At 44.1% G+C, this 27,131-nt stretch overlaps 3 protein-coding genes and 1 long non-coding RNA gene across 4 annotated transcripts; 1 reads left to right on the top strand and 3 right to left on the bottom strand.

The window, feature by feature from the left end:
- Positions 1 to 524: 524 nt before the first annotated feature.
- apoeb (apolipoprotein Eb) lies at positions 525 to 5,813 on the bottom strand. Its single transcript, XM_024391059.2, has 5 exons — positions 5,724 to 5,813; positions 5,079 to 5,144; positions 3,112 to 3,265; positions 1,860 to 2,147; positions 525 to 1,757 (listed from the first exon to the last, which is right to left on the bottom strand). The coding sequence occupies exons 2-5, from the start codon at positions 5,119 to 5,121 to the stop codon at positions 1,415 to 1,417; spliced, it is 828 nt and encodes a 275-aa protein (XP_024246827.2). The 5' UTR covers positions 5,122 to 5,144; positions 5,724 to 5,813; the 3' UTR covers positions 525 to 1,414.
- Positions 5,814 to 20,791: 14,978 nt separating this feature from the next.
- On the bottom strand, positions 20,792 to 22,803 carry LOC112226604 (apolipoprotein A-IV-like). Its single transcript, XM_024391045.2, has 4 exons — positions 22,704 to 22,803; positions 22,544 to 22,599; positions 21,772 to 21,922; positions 20,792 to 21,654 (listed from the first exon to the last, which is right to left on the bottom strand). Exons 2-4 carry the CDS (start codon positions 22,581 to 22,583, stop codon positions 21,078 to 21,080), a joined length of 768 nt encoding a protein of 255 aa, XP_024246813.1. The 5' UTR covers positions 22,584 to 22,599; positions 22,704 to 22,803; the 3' UTR covers positions 20,792 to 21,077.
- Positions 22,126 to 22,537, bottom strand: LOC121841380. Its single transcript, XR_006080380.1, has 2 exons — positions 22,379 to 22,537; positions 22,126 to 22,302 (listed from the first exon to the last, which is right to left on the bottom strand). It is a non-coding gene; the product is annotated as an uncharacterized LOC121841380 (long non-coding RNA).
- A 2,544-nt stretch (positions 22,804 to 25,347) lies between the features above and the next one.
- On the top strand, positions 25,348 to 27,131 carry LOC112226597 (apolipoprotein A-I). Its single transcript, XM_024391033.2, has 4 exons — positions 25,348 to 25,409; positions 25,519 to 25,572; positions 25,777 to 25,927; positions 26,286 to 27,131. The coding sequence occupies exons 2-4, from the start codon at positions 25,533 to 25,535 to the stop codon at positions 26,860 to 26,862; spliced, it is 768 nt and encodes a 255-aa protein (XP_024246801.1). The 5' UTR covers positions 25,348 to 25,409; positions 25,519 to 25,532; the 3' UTR covers positions 26,863 to 27,131.

Below are 27,131 nucleotides of genomic sequence, written 5' to 3'. Positions count from 1 at the left end.
TGTTCCCGGAGAGCTGCCCTCCTCTATGTTTTCTCTCCAACCCTTTTCCCAGAGAGCTGCCCTCCTGTAGGTTCTCGCTCCAACCCTGTTCCCGGAGAGCTACCCTCCTGTAGGTTCTCGCTCCAACCCTGTTCCCGGAGAGCTGCCCTCCTGTAGGTTCTCGCTCCAACCCTGTTCCCGGAGAGCTACCCTCCTGTAGGTTCTCGCTCCAACCCTGTTCCCGGAGTGCGGCCCTCCTCTATGTTTTCTCTCCAACCCTGTTCCCGGAGAGCTGCCCTCCTCTATGTTTTCTCTCCAACCCTGTTCCCGGAGAGCTGCCCTCCTCTATGTTTTCTCTCCAACCCTGTTCCCGGTGCATGATAGAGGGAATTTATACATGATTTGCTTTGTGTGTTCATCAACCATAAATTGTAAGATGAAGATCCATCTATATTAACTACCTCATTTGTCATTGTAAATAAAAATAAATGTAAAAGTTGAAAAAAAGTTGATAAATGTTTGACAAGTAAAGAACACACTGGCAATTGAGCAACAAGCATATTTTATTTCCGCAGCGCTGGGGAGCACACTGCAGTCAGCCAGACAGCCAAACAGCCAGACAGCCAAACAGCCAAACAGCCAGACAGCCAGACGAACAGTGAGCAGCAGGGTGTGTTACATTGTGAAGTGGCAGAGACACTCTGGCCAAACTGAATTAATACAGACAGGTAATATATGGACCCTGTGAAGTATACCTTTTAGTTTCATTGTCATATTCGCGTCATATCACAGTCATAGTAAATACACTCCTATATGAATCACAACAAATACAGAGCCTACAAAGCAGGTGTAGATACAGAATCACAGACAAGCAAGGAACGGAGTGGTTCTGCTCCTTTGGTTCTGGACAGACTGATGCCAGTGCTGGAGATAAGCCCAGTCTTAATTCAGTGCAGTTATTGAAATGAAGGACAGCGCTGGAATGGGCCGGAGACAATTTGGCTCACGATTGTTAGATACTGTTTCAACCCCACTTGTATCCCATACAGCAGCCTTAGAAACCTGATGCAGATTAGTAGAAAAATTTGTAGGAGACATCTAGAGCACTTATAACGAGGAAGACAAGCGAAGCAGGTTAAAAACAATGGCCTCTTGTGTGTTTGAACAGGCCTGAACAGACATAAAGGACTGTTTGTCTGCTCAAGAACCCTTCAAAGCTCTGTCATCCTCACCCCTCTCTCTCTATCAACCCCCCTCAACCAAAACACACAGTGCCAACACAGTGAAAACAGCATCAGTAACACTTAACTCCCTCCTCCTCTCTGTGGTAGCTAGGTGAATGGTGGCACAGTGCTTCACAACCCCCACCCCTACTTAAACAGGGGTGTAGTGGCGGGACACCAGTCCTCCAAACCCCTCCCTCCCCTGGGTCCATTTAGACGGTGGTCTCCTTGACCTTGTCCATGGCGGTCTGGAGCTGCTCACGGATCTTGGCGGCGTAGGGGGCGATCAGGCTGCTGAGCTCATCGATCTTGCCCTCCAGGGTGGTGCGCAGGTCCTCGGCGGTGGCCTTCAGCTGCTCGCGCATGTCTTCAGCCTGGGTGGAGACCTGCTGGCTCAGGTCCTGGGCCTGGTTCTTCAGAAGGTTAGTGAAGCTGCCCAGCCTCTGGGCGGCGGTGTCGTGGGCCTGACTCACAAAGGGCTCCACACGCTCCTTCACGAGATCCATGTTCTGGGAGGTACGGGACTGGATTTCTCCCAGGTAGGTAGCCACGGTGCTGGGTGGGAGAGGCAGAGGGGGTTAGCATCACTTGGAAGACATATTATTCTATGTTGGATCAAGCTGTTACAGTACATTAGCTGTTGCCATCTATACTCACTTGCGGATCTCCTCTGTGTCCTTGTTAAGGCGTTTCTTCAGTTTGCGGGTGTAGGTGTTGACGCGGTTGTGGACATCATCAGCATTCTGCTCCATCATGGTCTTGAGCTCTCCCAGGTACTGTGTGCTGCGCTCCTTGGCGTCAACCATGTCGGTCTGGAGCTTGGTGGTCAGAAGCTGCAGGTCCTGGCCCAGCAGGGCGGCTGTGTCCTGGGCGTAGGGCCCCAACTTGGTCTGGATGTCCTCCCTGTACACGGTCAGCTCAGCCACGGTGTCAGTGATCAGGGTGCTGCGGAGAGGGAGGCATGGTCAGAGATGGTCATAAAGTGGGTAGAGGTAGAGATAAGGGGACACAGGGGTACAGGGGGGAGGACGGAGGAGAAAGAGGGGAGGCATTGTCTGGGAAATCAGGAGACACAGGGGTACAGGGGGAGGATGGGGGAAAGGAGAAAGAGGGGACGCATGGTCAGGGACATAGAGGGAGGACGGGGTAGAGAGGGGGAAAGCAGGGAGGCATGGTCAGGGACACAGGGGGAGGACGGGGGACAAAGGGGAAAGCAGGGAGGCATGGTCAGGGACACAGGGGGAGGACGGGGGAGAGAGGGGGAAAGCAGGGAGGCATGGTCAGGGACACAGGGGGAGGACGGGGGACAAAGGGGAAAGCAGGGGGCATGGTCAGGGACACAGGGGGAGGACGGGGAGAGAGGGGGAAAGCAGGGAGGCATGGTCAGGGACACAGGGGGAGGATGGGGGAGAGGGGGAAAGCAGGGAGGCATGGTCAGGGACACAAGGGGGAGGACGGGGGAGAGAGGGGGAAAGCAGGGAGGCATGGTCAGGGACACAGGGGGAGGACTGGGGAGAGAGGAGGAAAGCAGGGAGGCATGGTCAGGGACACAGGGGGAGGACTGGGGAGAGAGGAGGAAAGCAGGGAGGCATGGTCAGGGACACAGGGGGAGGACTGGGGAGAGAGGAGGAAAGCAGGGAGGCATGGTCAGGGACACAGGGGGAGGACGGGGGAGAGAGGAGGAAAGCAGGGAGGCATGGTCAGGGACAGAGGGGGAGGACGGGGGGAGAGGAGGAAAGCAGGGAGGCATGGTCAGGGACACAGGGGGAGGACTGGGGAGAGAGGAGGAAAGCAGGGAGGCATGGTCAGGGACAGTCACACAGCACAAGGTGATAATGGAGAGCGATGAAGCAAAGTGTATGAGCCTATATCACTTCAGAATGAAATAGTGTTACAATGTGCCACTCACTCAAGTTCTCTGCTGAGCTGGGAGGCTTTGAGGTTCTCCACCAGTCCGTCGGCTCTGCTGTTGATCTCAGACACGTAGGTCCAGAAGCGCTCAACGTTCTCCTCCCAGTGGTTCTGGAGGGCCTCTGCCTGGCGCACAGCGCGGGCATGGCAGCCTGCAGGGGGAGACAGAGAGCTCTGAGGCGAGGTGTCCATAATATACACCATCAGGGGGGTTCAATCCAGTCTGGTAATGAGAGTGTGGACCCTTGGTACAGTATGAAGCCTAATTATACAAGTGTTAGAGTATTGTAAGAGTTGATCTTAAAGACTGATTTCAGCAAGGAGTCAGTAAATGCATTCATGTACATACAGTTGACTAATACTAAATATATATACAGTTGACTAATACTAAATATATATATACTGTATATACAGCTGACTAATACTAAATATATATATACTGTATATACAGTTGACTAATACTAAATATATATATACTGTATAATACTAAATATATATATACTGTTTACTAATACTAAATATATATATACTGTATATACAGTTGACTAATACTAAATATATATATACTGTATATACAGTGACTAATACTAAATATATATATACTGTATATACAGTTGACTAATACTAAATATATATATACTGTATATACAGTTGACTAATACTAAATATATATATACTGTATATACAGTTGACTAATACTAAATATATATATACTGTATATACAGTTTACTAATACTAAATATATATATACTGTATATACAGTTGACTAATACTAAATATATATATACTGTATATACAGTTGACTAATACTAAATATATATATACTGTATATACAGTTGACTAATACTAAATATATATATACTGTATATACAGTTGACTAATACTAAATATATATATACTGTATATACAGTTTACTAATACTAAATATATATATACTGTATATACAGTTGACTAATACTAAATATATATATACTGTATATACAGTTGACTAATACTAAATATATATATACTGTATATACAGTTTACTAATACTAAATATATATATACTGTATATACAGTTTACTAATACTAAATATATATATACTGTATATACAGTTGACTAATACTAAATATATATATACTGTATATACAGTTGACTAATACTAAATATATATATACTGTATATACAGTTGACTAATACTAAATATATATATACTGTATATACAGTTGACTAATACTAAATATATATATACTGTATATACAGTTGACTAATACTAAATATATATATACTGTATATACAGTTGACTAATACTAAATATATATATACTGTATATACAGTTGACTAATACTAAATATATATATACTGTATATACAGTTGACTAATACTAAATATATATATACTGTATATACAGTTGACTAATACTAAATATATATATACTGTATATACAGTTGACTAATACTAAATATATATATACTGTATATACAGTTGACTAATACTAAATATATATATACTGTATATACAGTTTACTAATACTAAATATATATATACTGTATATACAGTTGACTAATACTAAATATATATATACTGTATATACAGTTTACTAATACTAAATATATATATACTGTATATACAGTTTACTAATACTAAATATATATATACTGTATATACAGTGCCTTTTCTTCACATTTTATTGTGTTACAAAGTGGCATTAAAATGTATTTCATTGTCATTTTTTTGTCAGCAATCTACTCAACATACTCTGTAATGTCAAAGTAGAAGACAAATTCAAACATTTAAAAAAAAGATTAATAAACAATTTATAACAAAAATAGTCGTTAATTGTAATGAATTACAATTAAATCCATTTTAATCCCACTTTCTAACACAGTAAAATGTGAAGAAATTCAAGGGGTATGAATACTTTTGCAAGGCACTGTATAAATTGATAACAGTGTCAAAAGGGAACAGTATAAACCCAGGTTTACCAGAGATGACTGCCAGAACAAGGATTATTGCCACAGCCTTCATGATTGATTGACAGACAGATACACCTATGAAAACAGACACATACCCATGTCAGACAGTGGTTGTCTATCAAAGCTATAGAAAATAAATACAACGATATACAAAGATACAATGGTAATACATTGGAATAATTGGCAGAATATTTTTTTAAAGAAAGTAGAATACTTTATATAGGAAAAATAACCTTTCATGGGCGCTAAATGTCCATAACTGTACTCACTGAGCTATTTTAGAATAGCAACTAAACTAGTTCTATGCAATTAAAAGTTTCAGATGAAACTTTAAATCCAGTCATTATGCTAAAAAACTAATAAGGTATTGTAGTTTCCCCTACAAATAATATATTTTTAACAGTTTTACCATACATTTGGTCTGGTTAATCTGCACACTACAGTCAGAAGATGAATTACTTGCTTTGCAATGCCAATGTGTAGGCTACAGTAGCCTAACCTTAATGCAATAATTTATAAGTAGTTTCTATCTCGGTATGAAATCTCGCCTACTAGATGCTTTATATTTCTACTAAAAACTAGCTCTTTCACTCATGACTAAAGCGCGTTTGTAGACTATACGGTGCCCATTAGTTGTCCCCACTCCTCACTCACCTAAGAAATCCAGTTCTTTCCGTGCTCTTGGGACAGTTCGCTGGAATTTTTATACTGTCCTGGGACGGCCGCGCGCCTGTAGCTGGAGAGCGCGCGCATGTGAGGATGTGCGGCTCGGCTCGTGGTTAGTTCCACAAGATGTGCCACTCCGCGTTCGAAGTTATCATCTCTTAGCGTTGTTGCTGGCTGTATTGTGATTGTGCAATATATAGTTTATGATGCACGTCAACAACAATAGTCTGTGCTTCTATGAAAAAAACCTGTAGTCTATTTGAAACAAAGAAACTCGTTTGAAGAACTCTTAGATGTGATTGTGGCTTATTCTGTTTATTTATACATTTCCTTCGTGGTCTTTGGCTTTTTCACATGTATTTTATGTAATCCGTTTTGGCAATACAATTAAATGTCTCAGAGAACAATTATTTGGCCAATTATAATCTACTGCTGGCGCCAGGAGATCCTTGTCAGGCAGCTCAAATGGTCTTCAATCAGTTTATTTCAACTGACTACCCCCTTGGGCTATTTGAATCCGTGATGGTCACCAATCAAATTCATTTGAAAGGCACTGTCTCCATAATGACCAGACTGGGTAAGTAGTCTACATGAATGAAATTGAAACCATGAGCCATGGAATATCTTAATTTATTTTATTTAACTAGGCAAGTCAGTGAGACAAATGTGTAGTTACAATGGCAGCCTACCAGGGAACAGTGGGGTAACTGCCTTGTTGTTCAGGGGCAGAACAACAGATTTTTACCTTGTCAGCTCAGAGATTTGATCCAGAAACCATTCGGTTACTGGCCCAATGCTCTAACCACTAGGCTACCTGCCACCCCGGCAGGGATCTTCTACCAGAATTATTATTAGGGATGTTTTCCAAAGCCTTGCATTGGTTTATTGGGTAAAAATGGGTAAAAATAGGAAAGCAGACTTTGAATATCCCTTTGAGCATGGTGAAGTTATTGATTACACTTTGGATGGTGTATCAATACACCCAGTCACTACAAGATACAGGCGTCCTTCCTAACTCAGTTGCCGGAGCGGAAGAAAACCACTCAGGGATTTCACCATGAGGCGAATGGTGATGTTAAACAGTTTCAGTTTAATGGCTGTGATAAGAGAGAAATTAGGGTGAATCAACTACTTTGTAGTTATTCCACAATATTAACCTAATTGACAGAGGGAAAGAAGGAAGCCTGTACAGAATACAAATATTCCAAAACATGCATCCTGTTTGCAACAAGGCACTAAAGTAATACTGCAAAACATTTGGCAAAGCAATTCACTTTTTCTCCTATTAGGTTATGTGTTATGTTTGGGGAAAATGGGTATAATCAAATACAACACATTACTGAGTACCACTCTCCATATGTTCGAGCATAGCGGTGGCTGCATTATGTTATGGGTATGCTTGTAATCGTTAAGGACTGGGGAGTTTTTCAGGATCAAAAAAATTACAGAATGGAGCTAAGCACAGGCAAAATCTTAAAGCAAAACCTGGTTCAGTTGATTTACACCAGACACTGGGAGAGGAATTCACATTTCAGCAGGATAATATCCAAAAACACAAGGCCAAATCTATACTGGAGTTGCTTACCAAGAGGACAGTGAATGTTCCTGAGTGGGAGAGTTACAGTTTTGACTCCTGTTTGGCCCTGTCTGGGGATGTCCTCGGATGGGGCCACAGTGTCTCCTGACCCCTCCTGTCTCAGCCTCCAGTATTTATGCTGCAGTAGTTAATGTGTCAGGGGGCTAGGGGCAGTTTGTTATATCTGGAGTACCTCTCCTGTCCTATTCGGTGTCCTGTGTGAATCTAAGTGTGCGTTCTCTAATTCTCTCTTTCTCTCTCTCTCGGAGGACCTGAGCCCTAGGACCATGCCCCAGGACTACCTGACATGATGACTCCTTGCTGTCCCCAGTCCACCTGACCGTGCTGCTGCTCCAGTTTCAACTGTTCTGCCTTATTATTATTCGACCATGCTGGTCATTTATGAACATTTGAACATCTTGGCCATGTTCTGTTATAATCTCCACCCGGCACAGCCAGAAGAGGACTGGCCACCCCACATATGCTCTCTCTAATTCTCTCTTTCTTTCTCTCTCTCTCGGAGGATGTGAGCCCTAGGACCATGCCCCAGGACTACCTGACATGATGACTTCTTGCTGTCCCCAGTCCACCTGACCGTGCTGCTGCTCCAGTTTCAACTGTTCTGCCTTATTATTATACGACCATGCTGGTCATTTATGAACATTTGAACATCTTGGCCATGTTCTGTTATAATCTCCACCCGGCACAGCCAGAAGAGGACTGGCCACCCCACATAGCCTGGTTCCTCTCTAGGTTTCTTCCTAGGTTTTGGCCTTTCTAGGGAGTTTTTCCTACCCACCGTGCTTCTACACCTGCATTGCTTGCTGTTTGGGGTTTTAGGCTGGGTGTCTGTACAGCACTTTGAGATATCAGCTGATGTACGAAGGGCATTATAAATAAATTTGATTTGATTTGATTTAATAACTATTTACTGCAGTGGGCTAAATGAGGGTCATGCAGAGTGTTTTTTGGTAGTCTTAAACAAATCTACTTTGAAACAAAAGTATACACCTCACACACATGGCTTGTACCATGTCAGATATAGAGTTGTATTACATTTTGAGTTTGCATCCCAATATTACACTTTCTATACATCACAGAAGACTGAAATATGACATCGTTTGACATAGAAACACCAGATTTCCTTTATTTTTATGTTGATTATGAAAAATATGAATAACATTTCACCCATGAGGACACTATCGGGCGATTTGGTCATTTGACTGCAGGGAAGGGCGACATTGACTTGACAATATATCGTAAGACCTGAAAATAATCAACCAATTTGACGGAGCTTCAAGAGTTTTGAAAAGAATAATGGGCAAATGTTGCACAATCCAGGGGTGAAAGCTCTTAGAGACTTACCCAGAAAGACTCACAGCTTTAATCTCTGCCAAAGGTTTGGGAATACTTATGTAAATTAGATATCTGTATTTAATTGAATACATTTGCAAAAGTTTTAAAACATGTTTTCACTTTGTCATTATGGGGTATTGTGTGTAAATGGTGAGAGAAAAATCTATGTAATCCATTTTGCATTCATTTTGAACACATGTGGAATGAGTTAAGGGGTATGAATATTTTCTGAAGGCACTAAATGTTAACATCTGTTATTTCCTCAAAACAAGAACTCCCCAGGCTAACAGATCAGTGCAAAACAAAATAGGAGTGGGAGATACTGCTGTTCCCAGGGACATGTCAGGGCTTGGGGATAGAGCTGGGGTGCAGTAGGAAGGATTATAAGTGGGCGGTAGAGAGAGTGGCGTGAGGGGCAACAAAGAGTTCATAGATCACATAGACTGCAGTTGTCACATTCTGACCTTAGTTCCTTTGTTTTAGTTTGGTTGGGGTGGGTAGTCTATGTTGTGTTTATGTGTTTGGCCTGGTATGGTTCTCAATCAGAGGCAGGTGTCGTTCGTTGTCTCGAATTGAGAATCGTACTTAGGTAGCCTTTTCCTACCTGTGTTTTGTGGGTGATTATTTTCTGTTTAGTGTTTTTCGTTACCTTACAGAACTGTTTCAGTTTCGTTTCATTCTCTTTGTTATTTTGTTTAGTGTTCTGAGTTTAAATAAATATGAATATGAACACTTACCACACTGCACTTTGGTCCTCCTCTCCTTCCACCAACAACGGCCATTACAGAATCACCCACCAACCAAGGACCAAGCAGCGTGGTAAGGAGCAGCACTATCTGGAGGAGGTGACAACATGGGACGAAATAGAGAGGTGGTCGGTCGACCCAGGGAGAGTGCCGGAGCCCGCCTGGGATTCTCTGGAGCAGTGCGACTTACAGGAGAATGGAGTTGGCGACACAAACACTGCTCAGGAACCTACCCAGATCCTGGTTCATCCTCTCACAAGCCCATTAGATTGCGGCCGGAAGCGAGGCTGACCGTTCACGAATGCATGGAACACCGACAGAGCATTGGCCAAACCATAAGGCATCACCAAGTACTCGTAGTGCCCAGACACTGTGCTGAAGGCCATCTTCCATCCCCCTCCTGGATGCAGATCAAATTGTAGGCACTCCGCAGGTCCAGCTTGGTAAAAAAAAAACTGGTCCCTATGGAGCTGTTCAATGGCGGCTGGCACCAACGGGAGGGGGTAGCGGTACTTGGTGTTGATGGCATTGAGACTTCTGTAGTCAATACATGGATGAAGACCCCCCCTCCTTCTTGGCCACAAAGAAGATATCAGCTGACACAGGGGAGGTGGATGGGGGAATGAAACCCTGTTGGAGAGCCTCCTGGATGGAGGCGCAGAGTCTGTTAGTAGGTTGATGGCACTGTCCCAGGGGTGATGAGGAGGGAGACAGGTGGCGTGGGTCTTGGAGAAAATCTCCCGGAGATCCTGGTAAACCTTCGGGATGTTGTCCTGGAGGGCAACTACAGGACTCTCAACCGACGTGGAAGGGAAGCAGGTCTTCCGGCATCCGAGTGCCCCAGGCCGTAATCTCCATCCTCAGCCAGGGAGGCTGAGGACGACTGTGTACGGGTGCCTGGATGATGAGGAAGGGGAGGCTTTCTTTGTGCAGGAGTCCCACGGTGATTGTGAGTGATGCTGTGATGTGTGTGACTGTGCCAGATCCCAGTGGTCAGTTTTCCAGCGCTTGAACTGGAAACTGAGAGGAGAGAGGGTATGATGTTATGTTCAGGGAGGAGGCAAGGGCCTGGTCAATAAAATTCCCAGCGGCACCCGAGTTCACATAGAGCTGTGGAAACAAAACATGAGGGACAGCCAGTGATATTGATACTAAAAAAAAGTTTGGCGGAGAGTGAAGATGGAATACTCACACCTACCCCAGGAGACGGATGATCACTGGACCGTCCCTCTGATCTACTGACTCTCGGGTTAGAATGTAGCGGACACTGTTGAAGCTTGTGTCCCTCTTGGCCACAATAGGGACAGAGCCCCGCTGTCTCTGACGGCTTTGCTCAGACACAGGGAGATGTGTGGTCCCTACCTCTATGGGTTCAAACTCTGACTCAGATCAGTCAACGAAGGAGGGAGAGAGGCGATGGTTATCCAGACGGTGTCCAATGAGAGGGTGTCGTCTCGGCATGCCAGCTCTGTCTGGACTCCCTCATGCAATCCTCTTCTGAATAAGGTGTGGAGTGTCGGCTCATTCCATCCGCTGGATGCTGCCACTCTATTAAAGGAGAGGGCATACTCCGCAGCAGTCTGGTCCTCCTGCCGTATTTGGAGTAGGTCGCTCACCCCCTCTCTGCCGTCCGGTGGATGATTGAACTCCTCTGAACAGAGCCATGAACCTCCCATAGGAACCCAGCTCCTCCTCTCCTCTCTCCCACACCCGCCGGTCAACAGGGAAATAACTGTGGCAACTTTGGACCTCTCGGTGGTGGGGGCTCCCGTTTGATGAGAAAAGTAGAGGGAGCACTGGAGGAGGAAGCCATGGCATTTGGATGGAGTCCCGTCACATTTGTCTGAAAGGGACAAACGGGCATCGCTGACCTATGCAGACTGTTGAATGGGCTGGGGTGCTGGCTCGCTGGGTCGATTCATGGTAGAGGATCCTTCGTTCGTTGTGTGTGACACCCCTTGGGGAAGATCTAGATGTTGAAGAACGCGGAGGACCTCATCCATCGCCGTCCCCAGTTGCGCCAGTTGATCATGGTGATGGCGAAGTAGGTCTCCCTGTTCGCCGAGGCAATATTCTGCAACATAGACGCAGGTAGTCAGGAAGCAAGTGCAGTTAGTGAGTTTAATGACAACAACCATGGACCGATACAAGAGCAGCATCTAACATGGAAACATAAACATTATTTCCTGGTGGGTGATAACAAAGGAGTGCTAGATAAAGGGGAAGTAAACAGGGTAGTGATGGAGTCCAGGTGTGCCTCATGATGGGGCACAGGTGTGCGTAATGAGGGTTGCCAAGTGTGCGTAATGAAGGGTTGCCTTGACCGGTGGTTAGTAGACTGGCAACATTGAGCGCCGGAGAGGGGAAGCGGGAGTAGACGTGACACTCAAGTATAAGTGAGTCACCCAGTAAAATAAAACTACTTGAGTAAAAGTCTAAAAGTATTTGGTTTTAAAAATACTTAAGTATCAAAACTACATGTAATTGTTAAAATATACAGTACTTAGACAGTAATCATTTCAAATTCCTTATATTAAGCAAACCAGAACGGAACCATTTTCTTGTTTTTATTTATTTACGTATAGCCAGGGGCACACACCAACATCATTTACAAATGAAGCATGTGTTTTTAGTGAGTCCACCAGATCAGAGGCAGTAGGGATGACCAGGGATGTTCTCTTGATAAGTGTATGAATTGGACCATGTTCCTGTCCTGCTAAGCATTCAAAATTGAATAAGTACTTTTGGGTTTCAGGGAAAATATATGGCGTAAAAAGTACATTATTTTCTTTAGGAATGTGTAAAAGTAAAAGTAGTCAAAAATATAAATGGTAAAGTAAAATACGGATACCCCCAAAAACGACTTAAGTAGGACTTTTAAGTATTTTTACTTAAGTACTTTACACAACTGATGAATACAATGGAAGTACATCAAGGCCACATCCTGATCAACAACAATGTCCTTGCATTATTGCTTGTTTATCACATCAGATTTGACCTGAATATGTTCTGCTCAGGAATTTAGTCAGGCATAGTAAGATCTAAGCATAGTTAAGGCTTGGTTAGAGATGGTGTTGTATGGTGAAAGTTAACATCTTGGGTCTTGTAAGGGGTTCTGGAAAGCCCCAGTGGTACAACAACAGAGCTTTCATAATGAGGAATCTTGTGTTAAGTCATTGTTATACTCAGGTAATGAAAGTCTATATACAGTATGTGCAATGCTGGCCATATATAGCCCTTGTTATCAGCACCACTACTGATTCCAGCAGTACCGATGACCTTTACCAATAATGGTCCAGCAGGTACGCTACCTCTGCTGCCAATACTAGACATTCCTCTCTGTGTTGTAATCACAAGAAGCCTTCTCCCAAGAAACAAACTGGAATTGATTGGTTTGTTCAGAGCCTGATAGTATGCGATAACCTCTAGGAGTCAACTTCTATCTCTTCACTGATTGGTCAGAATGGATATGTATATATCTAGGCAGCTAGCATATATTGAGATGTACAGCCACTGCAGTGCATGTGTTCTCTTCTGACTACAAGCAATTTGAGGACACATACCACATTTTTTTACCATCTTAGTTTACACATTACTTGACTGGATAAAAAAATATGTAACATAAAATCAAATCACCCATCAGATGTTTACAATGTGTCTCAGTTTGATGCATAGAATTCCACATGCTTCCTATACTCTATGTCACAGTATGGGTGTGTCAGATAGGAAAAAGTGGGCATTCAGCAGCATGACAAGTCCAGTCCTGTTCAGCACACATTTTAGAGGATTACTGAAGTAATTGAATCCAAACAACCTCACAATCTGTTGTCATACAATCCTTTTGTGATATCTGACCGGCTTCTATCATTAGTTATTTTTCTCCCACATTTAATGTGGAAACCGCATTGAATTAGGTTTTTATGTTCCAACAGGTTCCTAGGGTTGTTGGATTACAAAGGAAAACCCAGCCGTGAGCTGCCCAGTGACTCGACCTTACCAGACCAGCTAAATTCCTTCTACGCCTGCTTCAAGGCAAGCAACGCTGAAACATGCATAAGAGCACCAGCTGTTCAGGATGACTGTGAGATCTCGCTCTCCATAGCCAATGTGAGTAAGACACATGGCTTACACATGCGTTTAAGAGCAGTTGGAGGCCACGGAAGGAGAGTTGTATGGCATTGAAGCTCGTCTGGAGGTTAGTTAACACAGTGTCCAAGGAGGGGCCAGAAGTATACAGAATGGTGTCGTCTGCATAGAGGTGGATCAGAGAATCACCAGCAGCAAGAGCAACATCATTGATGTATACAGAAAAGAGAGTCGGCCTGAGAATTGAACCCTGTGGCACACCCATAGAGACTGTCAGAGGTCCAGACAACAGGCCCTCCGATTTGACACACTGAACTCTATCAGAGAAGTAGTTGGTAAACCAGGCGAGGCAATCATTTGAGAAACCAAGGCTGTCGAGTGTGCCAATAAGAATGTTGTGATTGACAGAGTCGAAAGCCTTGGCCAGGTCGATGAATACGGCTGCACAGTAATATCTCTTATCGATGGCGGTTATGATGTCGTTTAGAACCTTGAGCGTGGCTGAGGTGCACCCATGACCGGCTCTGAAACCAGATTGCATAGCGGAGAAGGTATGGTGGGATTCGAAATGGTCAGTAATCTGTTTGTTAACTAGGCTTTCGAAGACCTTAGAAAGACAGGGTAGGATAGATATAGGTCTGTAGCAGTTTGGGTCTAGAGTGTCACCCCCTTTGAAGAGGGGGATGACCGCGGCAGCTTTCCAATCTTTGGGAATCTCAGACGATACGAAAGAGAGGTTGAACAGGCTAGTAATAGGGGTTGCAACAATTTCGGCAGATAATTTAAGAAAGAGACGGTCCAGATTGTCTAGCCCGGCTGATTTGTAGGGGTCCAGATTTTGCTCTTTCAGAACATCGGCTATCTGGATTTGGGTAAAGGAGAAATGGTGGGGGCTTTGGTGGGTTGGTGTGGAGGGTGCCGGGCAGTTGACCGGGGTTGGGGTAGCCATGTGGAAAGCATGGAAAGTCGTATAGAAATGCTTATTGAAATTCTCAATTATAGTGGATTTATCGGTGGTGACAATGTTTCCTGGCCTCAGAGCAGTGGGCAGCTGGGAGGAGGTGCTCTTATTCTCCATGGACTTTACAGTGTCCCAGAACTTTTTTTGAGTTAGTTCTACAGAATGCAAATTTCTGTTTGAAAAAGCTTGCCTTAGCTTTGCTAACTGCCTGTGTATATTTGTTCCTAACTTCCCTGAAAAGTTGCATAACACGGGGCCTTTCGATGCTAATGCAGAACGCCACAGGATGTTTTTGTGCTGGTCAAGGACAGACAGGTCTGGCGTGAACCAAGGACTATATCTATTCCTAGTTCTACATTTTTTGAGAGGGGCATGCTTATTTAACATGGTGAGGAAGGCACTTTTAAAGAATAGCCAGGCATCATCTACTGACGGGATGAGGTCAATGTCATTCCAGGATACCCCGGCCAGGTCGTTTAGAAAGGCCTGCTCGCAGAAGTGTTTCAGGGAGCGTTTGACAGTGATGAGGGGTGGTCGTTTGGTCGCTAACCCATTTACGCATTAAGGCAATGAGGCAGTGATCGCTGAGATCTTGATTGAAAACAGCAGAGGTGTATTTGGAGGGCGAATTAGTTAGGATGACATCTATGAGGGTGCCCGTGTTTACTGATTTGGGGTTGTACCTGGTAGGTTCATTGATCATTTGTGTGAGATTGAGGGCATCAAGCTTAGTTTGTAGGATGGCCGGGGTGTTAAGCATGTCCCAGTTTAGGTCACCTAGAGCTCAGAAGATAGATGGGGGGCAATCAGTTCACATATAGTATCGAGGGCACAGCTGGGGGCAGAGGGAGGTCTATAGCAAGCAGCAACAGTGAGATACTTGTTTCTGGAAAGGTGAATTTTTAGAAGTAGAAGCTCAAATTGTTTGGGTGCTGACTTAGCCTGCAGAGTTCTGTATTACTTTCTATCTTTGCAGTAGATTGCAACACCGCCCCCTTTGGCAGTTCTATCTTGGCGGAAAACGTTATAGTTAGCAATGGAGATTTCAGGGTTTTTGGTGGTTTTCCTAAGCCAGGATTCAGACACGGCTAAGACATCTGGGTTGGCAGAGTATGCTAAAGCAGTGAGTAAAACAAACTTGGGGAGTAGGCTTCTAATGTTAACATGCATGAAACCAAGGCTTTTACGTTTACAGAAGTCAACAAATGAGAGCACCTGGGGGGTGGGAGTGGAGCTAGGCACTGCAGGACCTGGATTAACCTCCACATCACCAGAGGAACAAAGGAGAAGTAGGATAATGGTACGGCTAAAGACTATACGAACTGGCCGTCTAGCACGTTTAGAACAGAGAGTAAAAGGAGCAGGTTTCTGGGCACGATAGCATAGATTCAAGGCATAGTGTACAGACAAAGGTAAGGTAGGATGTGAGTACATTGGAGGTAAACCTAGGCATTGAGTCATGAAGAGAGAGATATAGTATCTAGAGATGTTTAAACCAGGTGATGTCATCACATATGTAGGAGGTGGAACAACATGGTTGGTTAAGGCATATTGAGCAGGGCTAGAGGCTCTACAGTGAAATAAGACTGTAATCACTAACCAGGACAGTAATGGACAAGGCATATTGATATTAGAGAGAGGCATGCGTAGCCAAGAGAACATATGGGTCCAGTGAGTGGTTTGGCTGGCTGGGGACACGGCGATTCAGACAGTTAGCAGGCTAGCATGCTAATAGTTAGTAGGCCGGAGCTAAACAAGCTAGCAGCTAGTAGACCAGGGCAAGCTAGCAGTTAGCAGGCCGGGTTAGCAAGCAAGCAATTAGCATGGGCTAGCAGTTAGTAGACCAGGGCAAGCTAGCAGTTAGCAGACCGGGTTAGCAAGCAAGCAGTTAGCAAGGGCTAGCAGTTAGCAGATAGCAGGGGCTAGAATGTTAGCCTTTGGGGGAGGGGGTGTCGCGATGGGGGTAAGTCTGTTTTTGCATCTTTGTGCGGTGACGTCGATAGACCAGTAGTGGAATTAGTAGGGTTCCAAGTAGCTCTTGGTAACTAGCAGGCCGATATTGTAGCCCAGGAGTATGCTTCGGTGGTAGCACAGGAGCCCTGGCCGGGCTAGCTTCAAGCTAAATTGGTGCTTGCTCTGGGATGGAAACGCTAGCCAGGAGTAGTCATCCAGGATTGCGGTTAGCTAGTTGTGAAGATCCAGATGAAAATGTTTAGTTTGCGGTAGGAATCCGGGGATAAGGACCCCCACCAGAATGGAAGACCCAGAGTTGACTCTGCTGCAGAGGATAAGTTCATTAGAGTACGAAGATATGGAATAATGTTGTAACCAAAAAAGTGTTAAACAAATCAAAATATATTTGAGATTTGAAATTCTTCAAATAGCCACCCTTTGCCTTGATGTCGCAAACTCTTGGCATTCTCTCAACCAGCTTCACCTGGAATATTTCTACAATGTAGAAAATAGTAAAAATAAAGAATAAGTCTTGAATGAGTAGGTGATCTAAAACTTTTGACTGGTATTGTATATGTACATATCTACCTTAATTACCTGCTACCCTTGCACATTGTTACTCATTGTGTGTTTATTCCTCGTGTTTATTATTTTTCCATAATGTTTTCTATTTTTTTTCTCTCTGCATTGTTGGGAAAGGCCCATACGCATTTCACTGTTAGACAACACCTGTTGTTTATGAAGCATGTGACAAATACAATTTGATTTGATTGTGGTTTGGTTCACTCTTTGTATTTAAATGTCTCAGCCTGAGCTGAACTCAATACCCACTGCTGCTCTCCCTGCTGGGACAGACAGACATGTCCTATTAAAACTGGGACATCGAGGGACAGGGATAGCAGCACAGCTGTTATGAAGAGTAGTGCAGTAGAGCTTTTGTAATGGCTTTCAAGGCATGAACATTGGGGTCATAGAAACAGGGAGAGAGAACGAGAGGGAAGTGAAAGAGAGAATAAGAAGAATGATGGTACGGCATAACTAGCTGTAAACAGACAGACCGACCAACTTCTACAGAGTTCTGTAACAGAAGACACTTCCTCTTGTCCTAAAAATATATACTTCTTTGTTCCCTCTCATTGTAAGGATGGGTGATGTGGTAATATGCGTCTACCAGGGCAGTGTGTGAGAGGTTGTCGGTTAGCAGTGAACTCTCATAACCCCAGCCAGCTCATCTTGGAGTCAGGAGTGGTGTGACGGGAGCTGGAGGACTGTGGTCTGTGGTTAGTTGGTCACCTCTGGTCAGAGTGAGACCTCTCACCTCTAACTTCACATGAGTCTGTGATGTCACCACAACTGGCTGTGTCTGGGCCAAAGGGCACTCAGCTGGGTCCTGTTTTGAAGGATTGATTCCATTCTCCGTGTGTGTGTGGTCAGTCATCTGCTTCTGACTCACTGATTTTGCTTTTGTAGCTGACAGGTGGCAACTTGCACCGAACAATAGGTTGACCTCACCTCCAATGCCCTTTTTTTACATAGACATACAGTGTCCGTTCACTAGCAAACAACAAGGACCATAAATCAAACACAGTTCACCATGTAAAAATGCTGCTCCAAGGAACATAAGGAACACTGTAAGGCCCATTTCCGTACTTGTCTCTTGTCGTTCTTATCTATTAGCCTTTTGCCAGTTCATTATAGGCTTAGATGTGGGCCCTTTACTCAGTCTATCATCACAGAACCCCTGTGGCAATAAGGCAGATCTCAGAGATTTGTTTTACAGTCTTACTACCAGGCAAAGATCTAAATCAACATCCACTTTTGGTTTATGCTGAGTTGTCATGTTCCCTGTTATCACAGAGTTGTTTTATGGACGTTCTGCTACCCAATGCAGGTAAGAGTAAACAATTAATATGCTTGTCTAACAGTGTTTGGAGGGTTAACAGTATGGCCAGTAGAAAGCGTTTGACAGGCCATTTATATTAGGTTGATAGTGTAATGATGTTGAACAAAGGAAGTTCATGGCTAACCCAGCAGGGTTAACGGTTACTGGTGCCAGTGGCAGTTTGGGGCAGAGCCAAGGAATTTTGTTTTCCTCTGGGTGAGGCAGCATGGGAGAGCCCTGGCAGAGCCGGAGGGTGAGAGGGGGAGGATGGGTGATACAGGTACATCATCAGACATGCAGAGACAGCTCTGAACATGCTCCATACCCACCTCTGGAGGGGGTTTGGGATTGTGGGGTGTGATAGGATTTCAGATAGTGTTACAGGACTGTGTTGTTTTTACAAGTAATTCAGAGGGAGAGGGAGAGGAGGGGGAGGGAGTAGAGAGAGCTGTACATGACTGTTTGTCAGGTCATTGTATATATGGTTATTTTCTGATTTCTGTGAAGAGGTCAGTAAATCACCATCATTGCACAGGGCTTTATAATTCTCTGAATTAACAATGAACTTCCACTAGATGGCATTCATTCTAAAACTATGTTGAAGGAGCAAGCAAGCTGTTGCCAGTGGTGTGTATTCATGGATGCCAAGGGAAGCCAGCCTTTCCCCCCAAAATGTACCAATAAAACATATACAATAATTTATATATTTCGAGCTAAACTGAGTGAACTCAACTGTGATTGGTCCTGGCGCACCAATAAAAAGTGTTTAGGGAATCCAGTTTGGATTTGGATTCACACCACATCAAAAGAAAAAAAACTTGGATTGTTGCATCTCATTGTGTTGTTGTCCTCTGGTGGCCTTCTCTTGATTAAATTAGCCATGGATGGAGATAGGGATTTGGTTCCAAATGTTAATTCATACATTGTGCCCCTGGCCTCAGAGGATGGGAGTTCAATATGTAGCTACAGTAGATGTTTTAATTTTTTATTTAACCAGGCAAGTCAGTTAAGAACAAATTGTTATTTACAATGACAGCCTATCCTGGCCTATCCCGATCGTGCACCGCCCTATGTGACTCCCAATCACGGCCAGATGTGATACAGCCTGGAATTGAACCAGGGACTGTAGTGACACCTCTTGCACTGAGATGCAGTGCCTTAGACCGCTGTGCCACTCAGGAGATGACAGCTGCGCCACTCGGGAGTAGTAGGCTAATGTTAACTAACTGGCTAATTGTTGCACATGAAAGGAAGTTAGGCTAGCAAGCAAGCATTTTAGCCCAGTAGCCTAGGACAACAACAACTAAAAGTGTGTACTGTATGATAGTCATAGACCGTTTCGTCAACATGAAAGAGAGCAGGATGACATTGGCGTTTCTCTTCAAGTAGGGTGAGTCAACATGTTTTTCTACACACACACACACACACACACACACACACACACACACACACACACACACACACACACACACACACACACACACACACACACACACACACACACACACACACACACACACACACACACACACACACACACACACACAACACACACACACACACACACACAATCACCATGGACAGCCACATGATTTTTAGCTTGCGTTGATTGGACTAAATTGTTTCGGGAGTCTTTTAGTTGCAACTGTATTAGACTAAACATCAGTGATTTGAGGTTTTTGAAATGTTGAAGTTGAAATGGTGCTGGAATAGTGGAGGCTCCTGTTTTCTTTGGGAACTGCAGTAACTCCGCTGTTCTAAATCAATAGTTGTTCAGTAGTTTGAAAATGTCGGAAATATTAACTTGATTGACCATGCTGTAGGTCATGTAACTGTTTGTTAAATGCAATATGCTTTGTGGACTTCACCAGACAGATGTTGCTCTCCGGTTTTGTGATGAAACAAATGTGCGGTTGAATTTATTCTGCCACTGTGTCTTCCTATTGTCTCGGCTACAGGTCTATATATCACTGTGTCAAGGCATATGAACTAACAGGTTATAGAACAAACAACACAATTATCACAACACAGAGGTTGTAATTATGGCTTCCACTTCCAAGACAAACACTGCAGGCTATAATCCTAATAGCTTTTACTCTCCCTTTGAGTAAGATATTTAGCTATTTTAATGAGAAGAAATGTACTTACTATGACTGAGATATGTGGTTGTCCCACCTAGCTATCTTAAGATGAATGCACTAATTGTAAATCGCTGTGGATAAGAGCATCTGCTAAATGACTAAAATGTTAATGTAATATTTAAACATATTCAAGATTTGTTTATGCTGTGATATGTTGAAGAGAGATGACTGGATCAGCGGCATACAGTAGTCCTACATGCAACCAGTCTTATTGGACAATGTTTCTGTACTATTTGAATGTGCTAATATGACTTTCCACCTCATACCCTTATCACCACTTTATCATTTGGGGAAGTAGCTGAAATGATTTAAATTAGCATCATAGACACGACACATCAGACACGATACATTTAAGTTATGTTTAGTTTCGCTTTTTATTTCCATAAATTAACAACATCAACATGGCACAGTCACTGACCAACCTTCAGATAACAAACAAACAAAATACAAAGATGTCATTGACTCATCAGAGCCAATTCAGTTTATACAAAATACAGAATGGGCCTGTTCTGCATTACCAAGTTCATCTTTGTAAACTCGCCCTCATTCTATTGACAACGGTGGTATGTTCTAAGACTTTGAAGGGAGAATACAGTCTTCAAAAGGGCAAGAGTAGTCAGATGGAGGAAAGTGTTTGTGATTTAGTTGGTGTTGGTGAAGGCCTGGTAGAGGGCGGTGAGCTGGGCCTTCAGGTCCTGGGCGTAGGGGTCCAGCTTGTCCTTCAGGTCCTCAGCATAGGGGGCCAGGCTCTGCTGCACCATCTGAGCTCTGGTGGTCAGCTCGCTCTGGAGGTTCTCGGCCAGGGGGGCCACTCTCTTCTGGAAGTCCTGCAGGTGCAGGTCCACTTTCTGCTTCAGCTCATCAGTGTAGGGACCCAGCTGGGACTGCAGCTCCTTCACACTCTGCTCCAGACTCCCCTTCAGCTCCTCACTCTTCTGGAGCAGGGTGGCCCTCAGGGTCTCGGAGTCCAGGGACTCTGCATAGGGAGCCAGATCCTGTTTCAGCTGCTCCACTCTCTGCTGGACTTGTGTCTTCATCTCCTCTGCGTAGGGCTCCAGTTTCCCCTTGACACTGCCCAGGTCTTGCTCCAGACGCTCTCTCAGCACCTCAGCCTCCTGGGTAATCTTGGTCATCAGGTCCTTGGCTGCAGAAGGGAGCTGCTCCTGCAGGGAGATGGCGTATTGGCTGGCCACATAAGCACTCTCTGTGATGCGGCCACTGCAGGAGAGGAGAGGAGAGGGGGGTCAGTTCAGGTCCCCATCCTAGTAATCTGAGCGATTCGACTACAGACATTCCACACGTTATGACAACTACATCACAGATCATATTACTTACTTGACACCCTGTCCCAGCTGAGACTTCCTGATCATCTGGACGGTGTCTTCGGCCGTTTGCGTTGCCTTGGCAACGTAGTCCCAGAAGGCATCTGTCAGCTGCTCCAGCTGTGGCTTAGGCTCATCAGCGTAGAACAGGTTAGCATGGCAGCCTGTTGGGGCGTAGCAGAAGAGTTAGTTGTTGTGAAATTGTATATTTCAGGGTCATTACTGGTTAGGCATGGCAACCTGTTGGGGCGTAGCAGAAGAGTTAGTTGTTGTGAAATTGTATATTTCAGGGTCATTACTGGTTAGGCATGGCAACTTGTTGGGGCGTAGCAGAAGAGTTAGTTGTTGTGAAATGGTATATTTCAGGGTCATTACTGGTTAGGCATGGCAACTTGTTGGGGCGTAGCAGAAGAGTTAGTTGTTGTGAAATGGTATATTTCAGGGTCATTACTGGTTAGGCATGGCAACTTGTTGGGGCGTAGCAGAAGAGTTAGTTGTTGTGAAATGGTATATTTCAGGGTCATTACTGGTTAGGCATGGCAACCTGTTGGGGCGTAGCAGAAGAGTTAGTTGTTGTGAAATGGTATATTTCAGGGTCATTACTGGTTAGGCATGGCAACCTGTTGGGGCATTAAGGTAACTAGAAAAGTATATTCCCTCTGCCGTGGTTATTATTGACTATTGACTTAAAATGAATTTGGTAGATTTATGGAAGGTATTAGTTTGTTGTACTTCAGCTCTATAAATTTCACTTATAATCTGAAATATTCTTGTATCCCACTCACCAGTGAATACAGCCAGAGCGAGCACCACAAGAACCTTCATGACTCTCAATCAGATTCTGTGAAATAAAGCAACAATCACTTAAAACATTGTAATCCACCAGAAAAAAAACATAATGGAATGCTATCAAATAATACCATGGACTTGTAGAATCCAGCTTACCGTCTTTGTGTATGAGTGTGTTGGTGTATCTCTGAGTCCAGTCTGCAGTGACTGTAGTTTCAGCCGTGTCCTGGCCTGTATATATAGTGAGCAGGACAGTAAGGAACACAAAGTCCAGGAGCCAGTGCCTCGCTGTCAGCAGTGCTCCAAATCATAAACCCTCAGACCGCAGTGCACCACTCAGCACCTGTCTACTTGACCCAGCCCAGTTATGTCCTTACAACTCACCCTGGACCTGTCCCAATGAACCCCTGGACCCAGAGCGCACAGGAGAGCACTGCGTTATCATCACCTCTGGGTAAAGTGTCGCAAACAGAGTTTGGAACATAAAGTAGTGATCAGAGATACTCAGTGAAGACCAATCTCCTGGGACTGCATGCTGATAAACACATCTCCATTCAATCCCCTTGTCAATAGTTTTTCAATGATATGCAGTAGTGATACATGTGCAGCGGGACACTTGTTGCCTTGCAGCTATACAGGTCTGTTACTGTTAGTATCATCTGAGGGTAGATGTGTTGTATTGAGGCTTATGCACTTTTACATACACTAGCCTGTTCCTTTCTCTCAACCATAATGTATCTTGGTCTTTATATATGATGCTACAACTCTACAATGCTGATAGTGAGTATCTGGTTCACACCAGGTTGGTTTCATGGATTTTTCCTTGATGGCACAGAAAGTCTCAGATCGAATCAGCCATTCTCTGAGCCAATCACAGCCATTTCTCAGACATAAATAGCACTTTGTCCAGACAACACCTTCCTCCCAACCTTCATGAAGTATCACAGTCTGATCAGATATGGTATTGATTTATAGTCAGTTTAAGTTTGATGTCCAGCCAGCTGGCATTGACTCCCAGAATATATTCTATGATATAGTTTTCAGTTTAACTTTGAGGTCATGTGTTCAAGCACTTCCATGTGTCAGTTGTCTGACCAAAGTTCATTTGACCCTGGCCCATACACACTGTGATAGGGTCTAATGTTAGGGGCCACATGGGCCCAGTCCATTCATTAGATGTGATTTCACAATAGCTAGTAGATAATGTATGGTGTCTAGGAACTTATTTGGAATCAATTAAATGTTACAGTAGACTTCCATTTTTCAAAGTAAAGCTCCCCCTTTGTCATACTGTAGTTATTCTGTTTAAATGGATAGTGGGTTACTGTGCTATACTGGTAATTGACCTTGTCATAACCTCGCCCCTAGGTTATTGCGCAAAGAAGTGTCTGGGAACAACATTACCATGTCAAAAAGGTGGATCAATCTACCCAGAGAATGGCCAGATTGAGAATCTTCACAGCACTCATTCTACATCACTTGGGTTATTCATGATGTCACATCCTGGTAATCTGGAGTTTTGAAGTCAGAAGTTGAGTTCTAAACCTCCTATCTGCCCACTGTGCCTTATTACAAACCATCACAGTGCCACTCTATAGAGAGTAGAACAAGGAGAGGGTGTTGCCTGGAATCTACTATTCCCTATGTAAATGCACTACAGTGCAACGTTCAACACCTCAAATAACCTCTGACCCCAGTGATGTCTAAAATGTGTGAAGGTTGACACTGCGCTATAGGTTTGTGTTGGCAGTTGAGGTGACACAACCGTTGGGATGCTACTGTTGATGGCTGAACAAACGCCAGGATGTCTAGAATGAAATCATGTCCTTGTCGAAAAGCACCAAATTGAAAAGTGAAATGTACTAATGCCAGCATCCGTATAATCTAGTTAGTGTTATATATGTGGTTGTGGTCTTATTGCTTGACCTGATTACAAAGTGTCTGTGGTGTGGACATGTTTAAGGTTATCTGCTGGCCATCAGCAGTGAAATACCTTTACTCATTAGTATTACTGTAAGCAGGGGTTTTAGAAGTGGGTGGCATATTTTAGAAAATTATTTATATATTTTTTATCCAGTCGGATAAACACTCCAAACAGACTACCCAACCGCTCTGAGATGTCCGCATGGTCCTAAAGTACACAGTTGGCTGTTTTGTATCACATTCCAATGATAAAACTGTGGGCGACAAAAATAAAATGTCAAGATGTCCCCCCCCGTCCTCCGTCCCCAGTGAAAGTTGCATCCCCGACTTTGTCTTCTCTAGAATGAGGCTTTCAGTAGAAGGGTCCAGGTCCATGCACAGTTGTCTAATTAGAATATAACCAATAAAAAGGACCATGCACAGTTGTCTAATTAGAATATAACCAATTAAAAGGACCATGCACAGTTGTCTAATTAGAATATAACCAATAAAAATGACCATGCACAGTTGTCTAATTAGAATATAACCAATAAAAAGGACCATGCACAGTTGTCTAATTAGATTATAACCAATAAAAAGGACCATGGTGTTGGTGGGGGAGATTCCCAAAGGAAACATATTGAAGTTAAATCAAAGCCAGGTTAATCAAGCCTGGTCTGTCTATGTTCAGTCTGTCAGGCTCAGAGAATGAATATGAACGTAACAAAATAATGTATTGTATGTGTGTGTGTGTGCATGTCAATATAGTAACCGCACAGTCATGTGATGACAGCCAGCAAGGAGTTGTAGCAGAAGCAGGAAGAGAGGTGACATGGCAGTGACTCCTGGACTTTGGGCTTACATCTACAGCTCTGGTTTCGACTATATATACAGCATGGCACTGGCCTGATAGACACACAGACTGACTGAATACACAGAGATACACCAAGAAAAAAACAGGTGAGGCCAATGCTGAGATTTAAAACAAGGTGTTGAGAAACTAGGATTTTAGGTTTCTAAGATTCAAATGTATTTGAAGTGTAATTGATTAGTGATGTTTCTGTTTCAGTGAGAAACGCAAATATGAAGGTGTTGGCGGTGCTTGCAATTGCTATACTCTCTGGTAAGTAACATCTAATGTTACCACAACCATAACTACTCTGTAAAAAAAATTCATTGAAACCTTTTGAATGCAACAAGATTATTAGAATGATTATTATTTTAAACCTGGCCTACTTCAAGCTCCTTGAACAGTGTAAGGTCATAAAGCAGGTCAGGTTAAACTAGCAGTTTCACAGGAACTAACTCTACTTCCATGCCCCAACAGGTTGCCATGCTAACCTATTCTATGCCGATGAGCCCAAGCCACAGCTGGAGCAGCTGACAGATGCCTTCTGGGACTACGTCGCCAAGGCAACAAAAACTGCAGATGACACCGTCCAGATGATCAGGAAGTCTCAGTTGGGACAGGATGTCAAGTAAGTCATTTGACCTGTGATCTAGTTGTCATAACATGTGTGTAATGTCTGTAGTGGAAGCCCTCTCAGAGTACTAGTCACCTGAGTGGCGCAGCGGTCTAAGGCACTGCATTCTAGTGCTAGAGGCATCACTACAGACAATCCTGGGCTGTATCCCAACCGGCTGTGATTGGGAGTTGCATAGGGTGGTGCACAATTGGCCCACGTCGTCTGGGTTAGGGGAGGGTTTGCCCGGGGTAGGCCGTCATTGTAAATACGAAATTGTTCTTAACTGACTTGCCTAGTTACAGTAAGTAAAATAAAATCAATAAATAAAACTAGAATCCTGACCTGACCAGACCCCTCTCCTCTCCTGCAGTGACCGCATCACAGAGAGCGCTGACGTGGCCAGCCAATACGCAGTCTCCCTTCAGGAGCAGCTTCCTCCTGCAGCCAAGGACCTGATGACCAAGATTACCCAGGAGGCTGAGGTGCTGAGAGAGCGTCTGGAGCAAGACCTGGGCAGTGTCAAGGGGAAACTGGAGCCCTACGCAGAGGAGATGAAGACCCAAGTCCAGCAGAGAGTGGAGCAGCTGAAACAGGATCTGGCTCCCTATGCAGAGTCCCTGGACTCCGAGACCCTGAGGGCCACCCTGCTCCAGAAGAGTGAGGAGCTGAAGGGGAGTCTGGAGCAGAGTGTGAAGGAGCTGCAGTCCCAGCTGGGTCCCTACACAGATGAGCTGAAGCAGAAAGTGGACCTGCACCTGCAGGACTTCCAGAAGAGAGTGGCCCCCCTGGCCGAGAACCTCCAGAGCCAGCTGACCACCAGAGCTCAGATGGTGCAGCAGAGCCTGGCCCCCTATGCTGAGGACCTGAAGGACAAGCTGGACCCCTACGCCCAGGACCTGAAGGCCCAGCTCACCGCCCTCTACCAGGCCTTCACCAACACCAACTAAATGGCCCAAACCTACACCACTTCTTGACCCTCTGAAACGTTTTGAGTGATTCTGTCATACCCTGAACTGCACTGTAAAACATGGAAACTAAACTGGGCATATATCCAGAGCATCATATTTATTATTATTTAGTGCAGGGCGAAAAATGTAAAACAAACATTCACACTCAAATATTTATATGTGTTTGTTTTACCTTGTTGAATAATGTCAACTTTTTATAATTTCATAATTTTTTAAAGAAAAATAAAGACATTGAAATTATGAACATA

This window comes from Oncorhynchus tshawytscha, linkage group LG03, assembly GCF_018296145.1.
Source record: "Oncorhynchus tshawytscha isolate Ot180627B linkage group LG03, Otsh_v2.0, whole genome shotgun sequence".
NCBI lineage: Eukaryota > Metazoa > Chordata > Actinopteri > Salmoniformes > Salmonidae > Oncorhynchus > Oncorhynchus tshawytscha.
Note: the sequence above shows the minus strand (reverse complement) of the source record. Positions and strands in the feature narration are given on the sequence as shown.

Excerpts from the sequence above, each read along its gene's own strand:
- apoeb (XM_024391059.2), bottom strand. The coding sequence starts at position 5,121 with ATGAAGGCTGTGGCAATAATCCTTGTTCTGGCAGTCATCTCTG. Across the intron at positions 3,266-5,078 it reads TGTTCTGGCAGTCATCTCTG|GCTGCCATGCCCGCGCTGTG; the intron begins GTAAACCTGGGT and ends CTCCCCCTGCAG. Across the intron at positions 1,758-1,859 it reads GACACAGAGGAGATCCGCAA|CACCGTGGCTACCTACCTGG; the intron begins GTGAGTATAGAT and ends TCTCCCACCCAG.
- LOC112226604 (XM_024391045.2), bottom strand. The coding sequence starts at position 22,583 with ATGAAGGTTCTTGTGGTGCTCGCTCTGGCTGTATTCACTG. Across the intron at positions 21,923-22,543 it reads CGCTCTGGCTGTATTCACTG|GCTGCCATGCTAACCTGTTC; the intron begins GTGAGTGGGATA and ends ACGCCCCAACAG. Across the intron at positions 21,655-21,771 it reads CAGCTGGGACAGGGTGTCAA|TGGCCGCATCACAGAGAGTG; the intron begins GTAAGTAATATG and ends CCTCTCCTGCAG.
- LOC112226597 (XM_024391033.2), top strand. The coding sequence starts at position 25,533 with ATGAAGGTGTTGGCGGTGCTTGCAATTGCTATACTCTCTG. Across the intron at positions 25,573-25,776 it reads TGCAATTGCTATACTCTCTG|GTTGCCATGCTAACCTATTC; the intron begins GTAAGTAACATC and ends ATGCCCCAACAG. Across the intron at positions 25,928-26,285 it reads CAGTTGGGACAGGATGTCAA|TGACCGCATCACAGAGAGCG; the intron begins GTAAGTCATTTG and ends CCTCTCCTGCAG.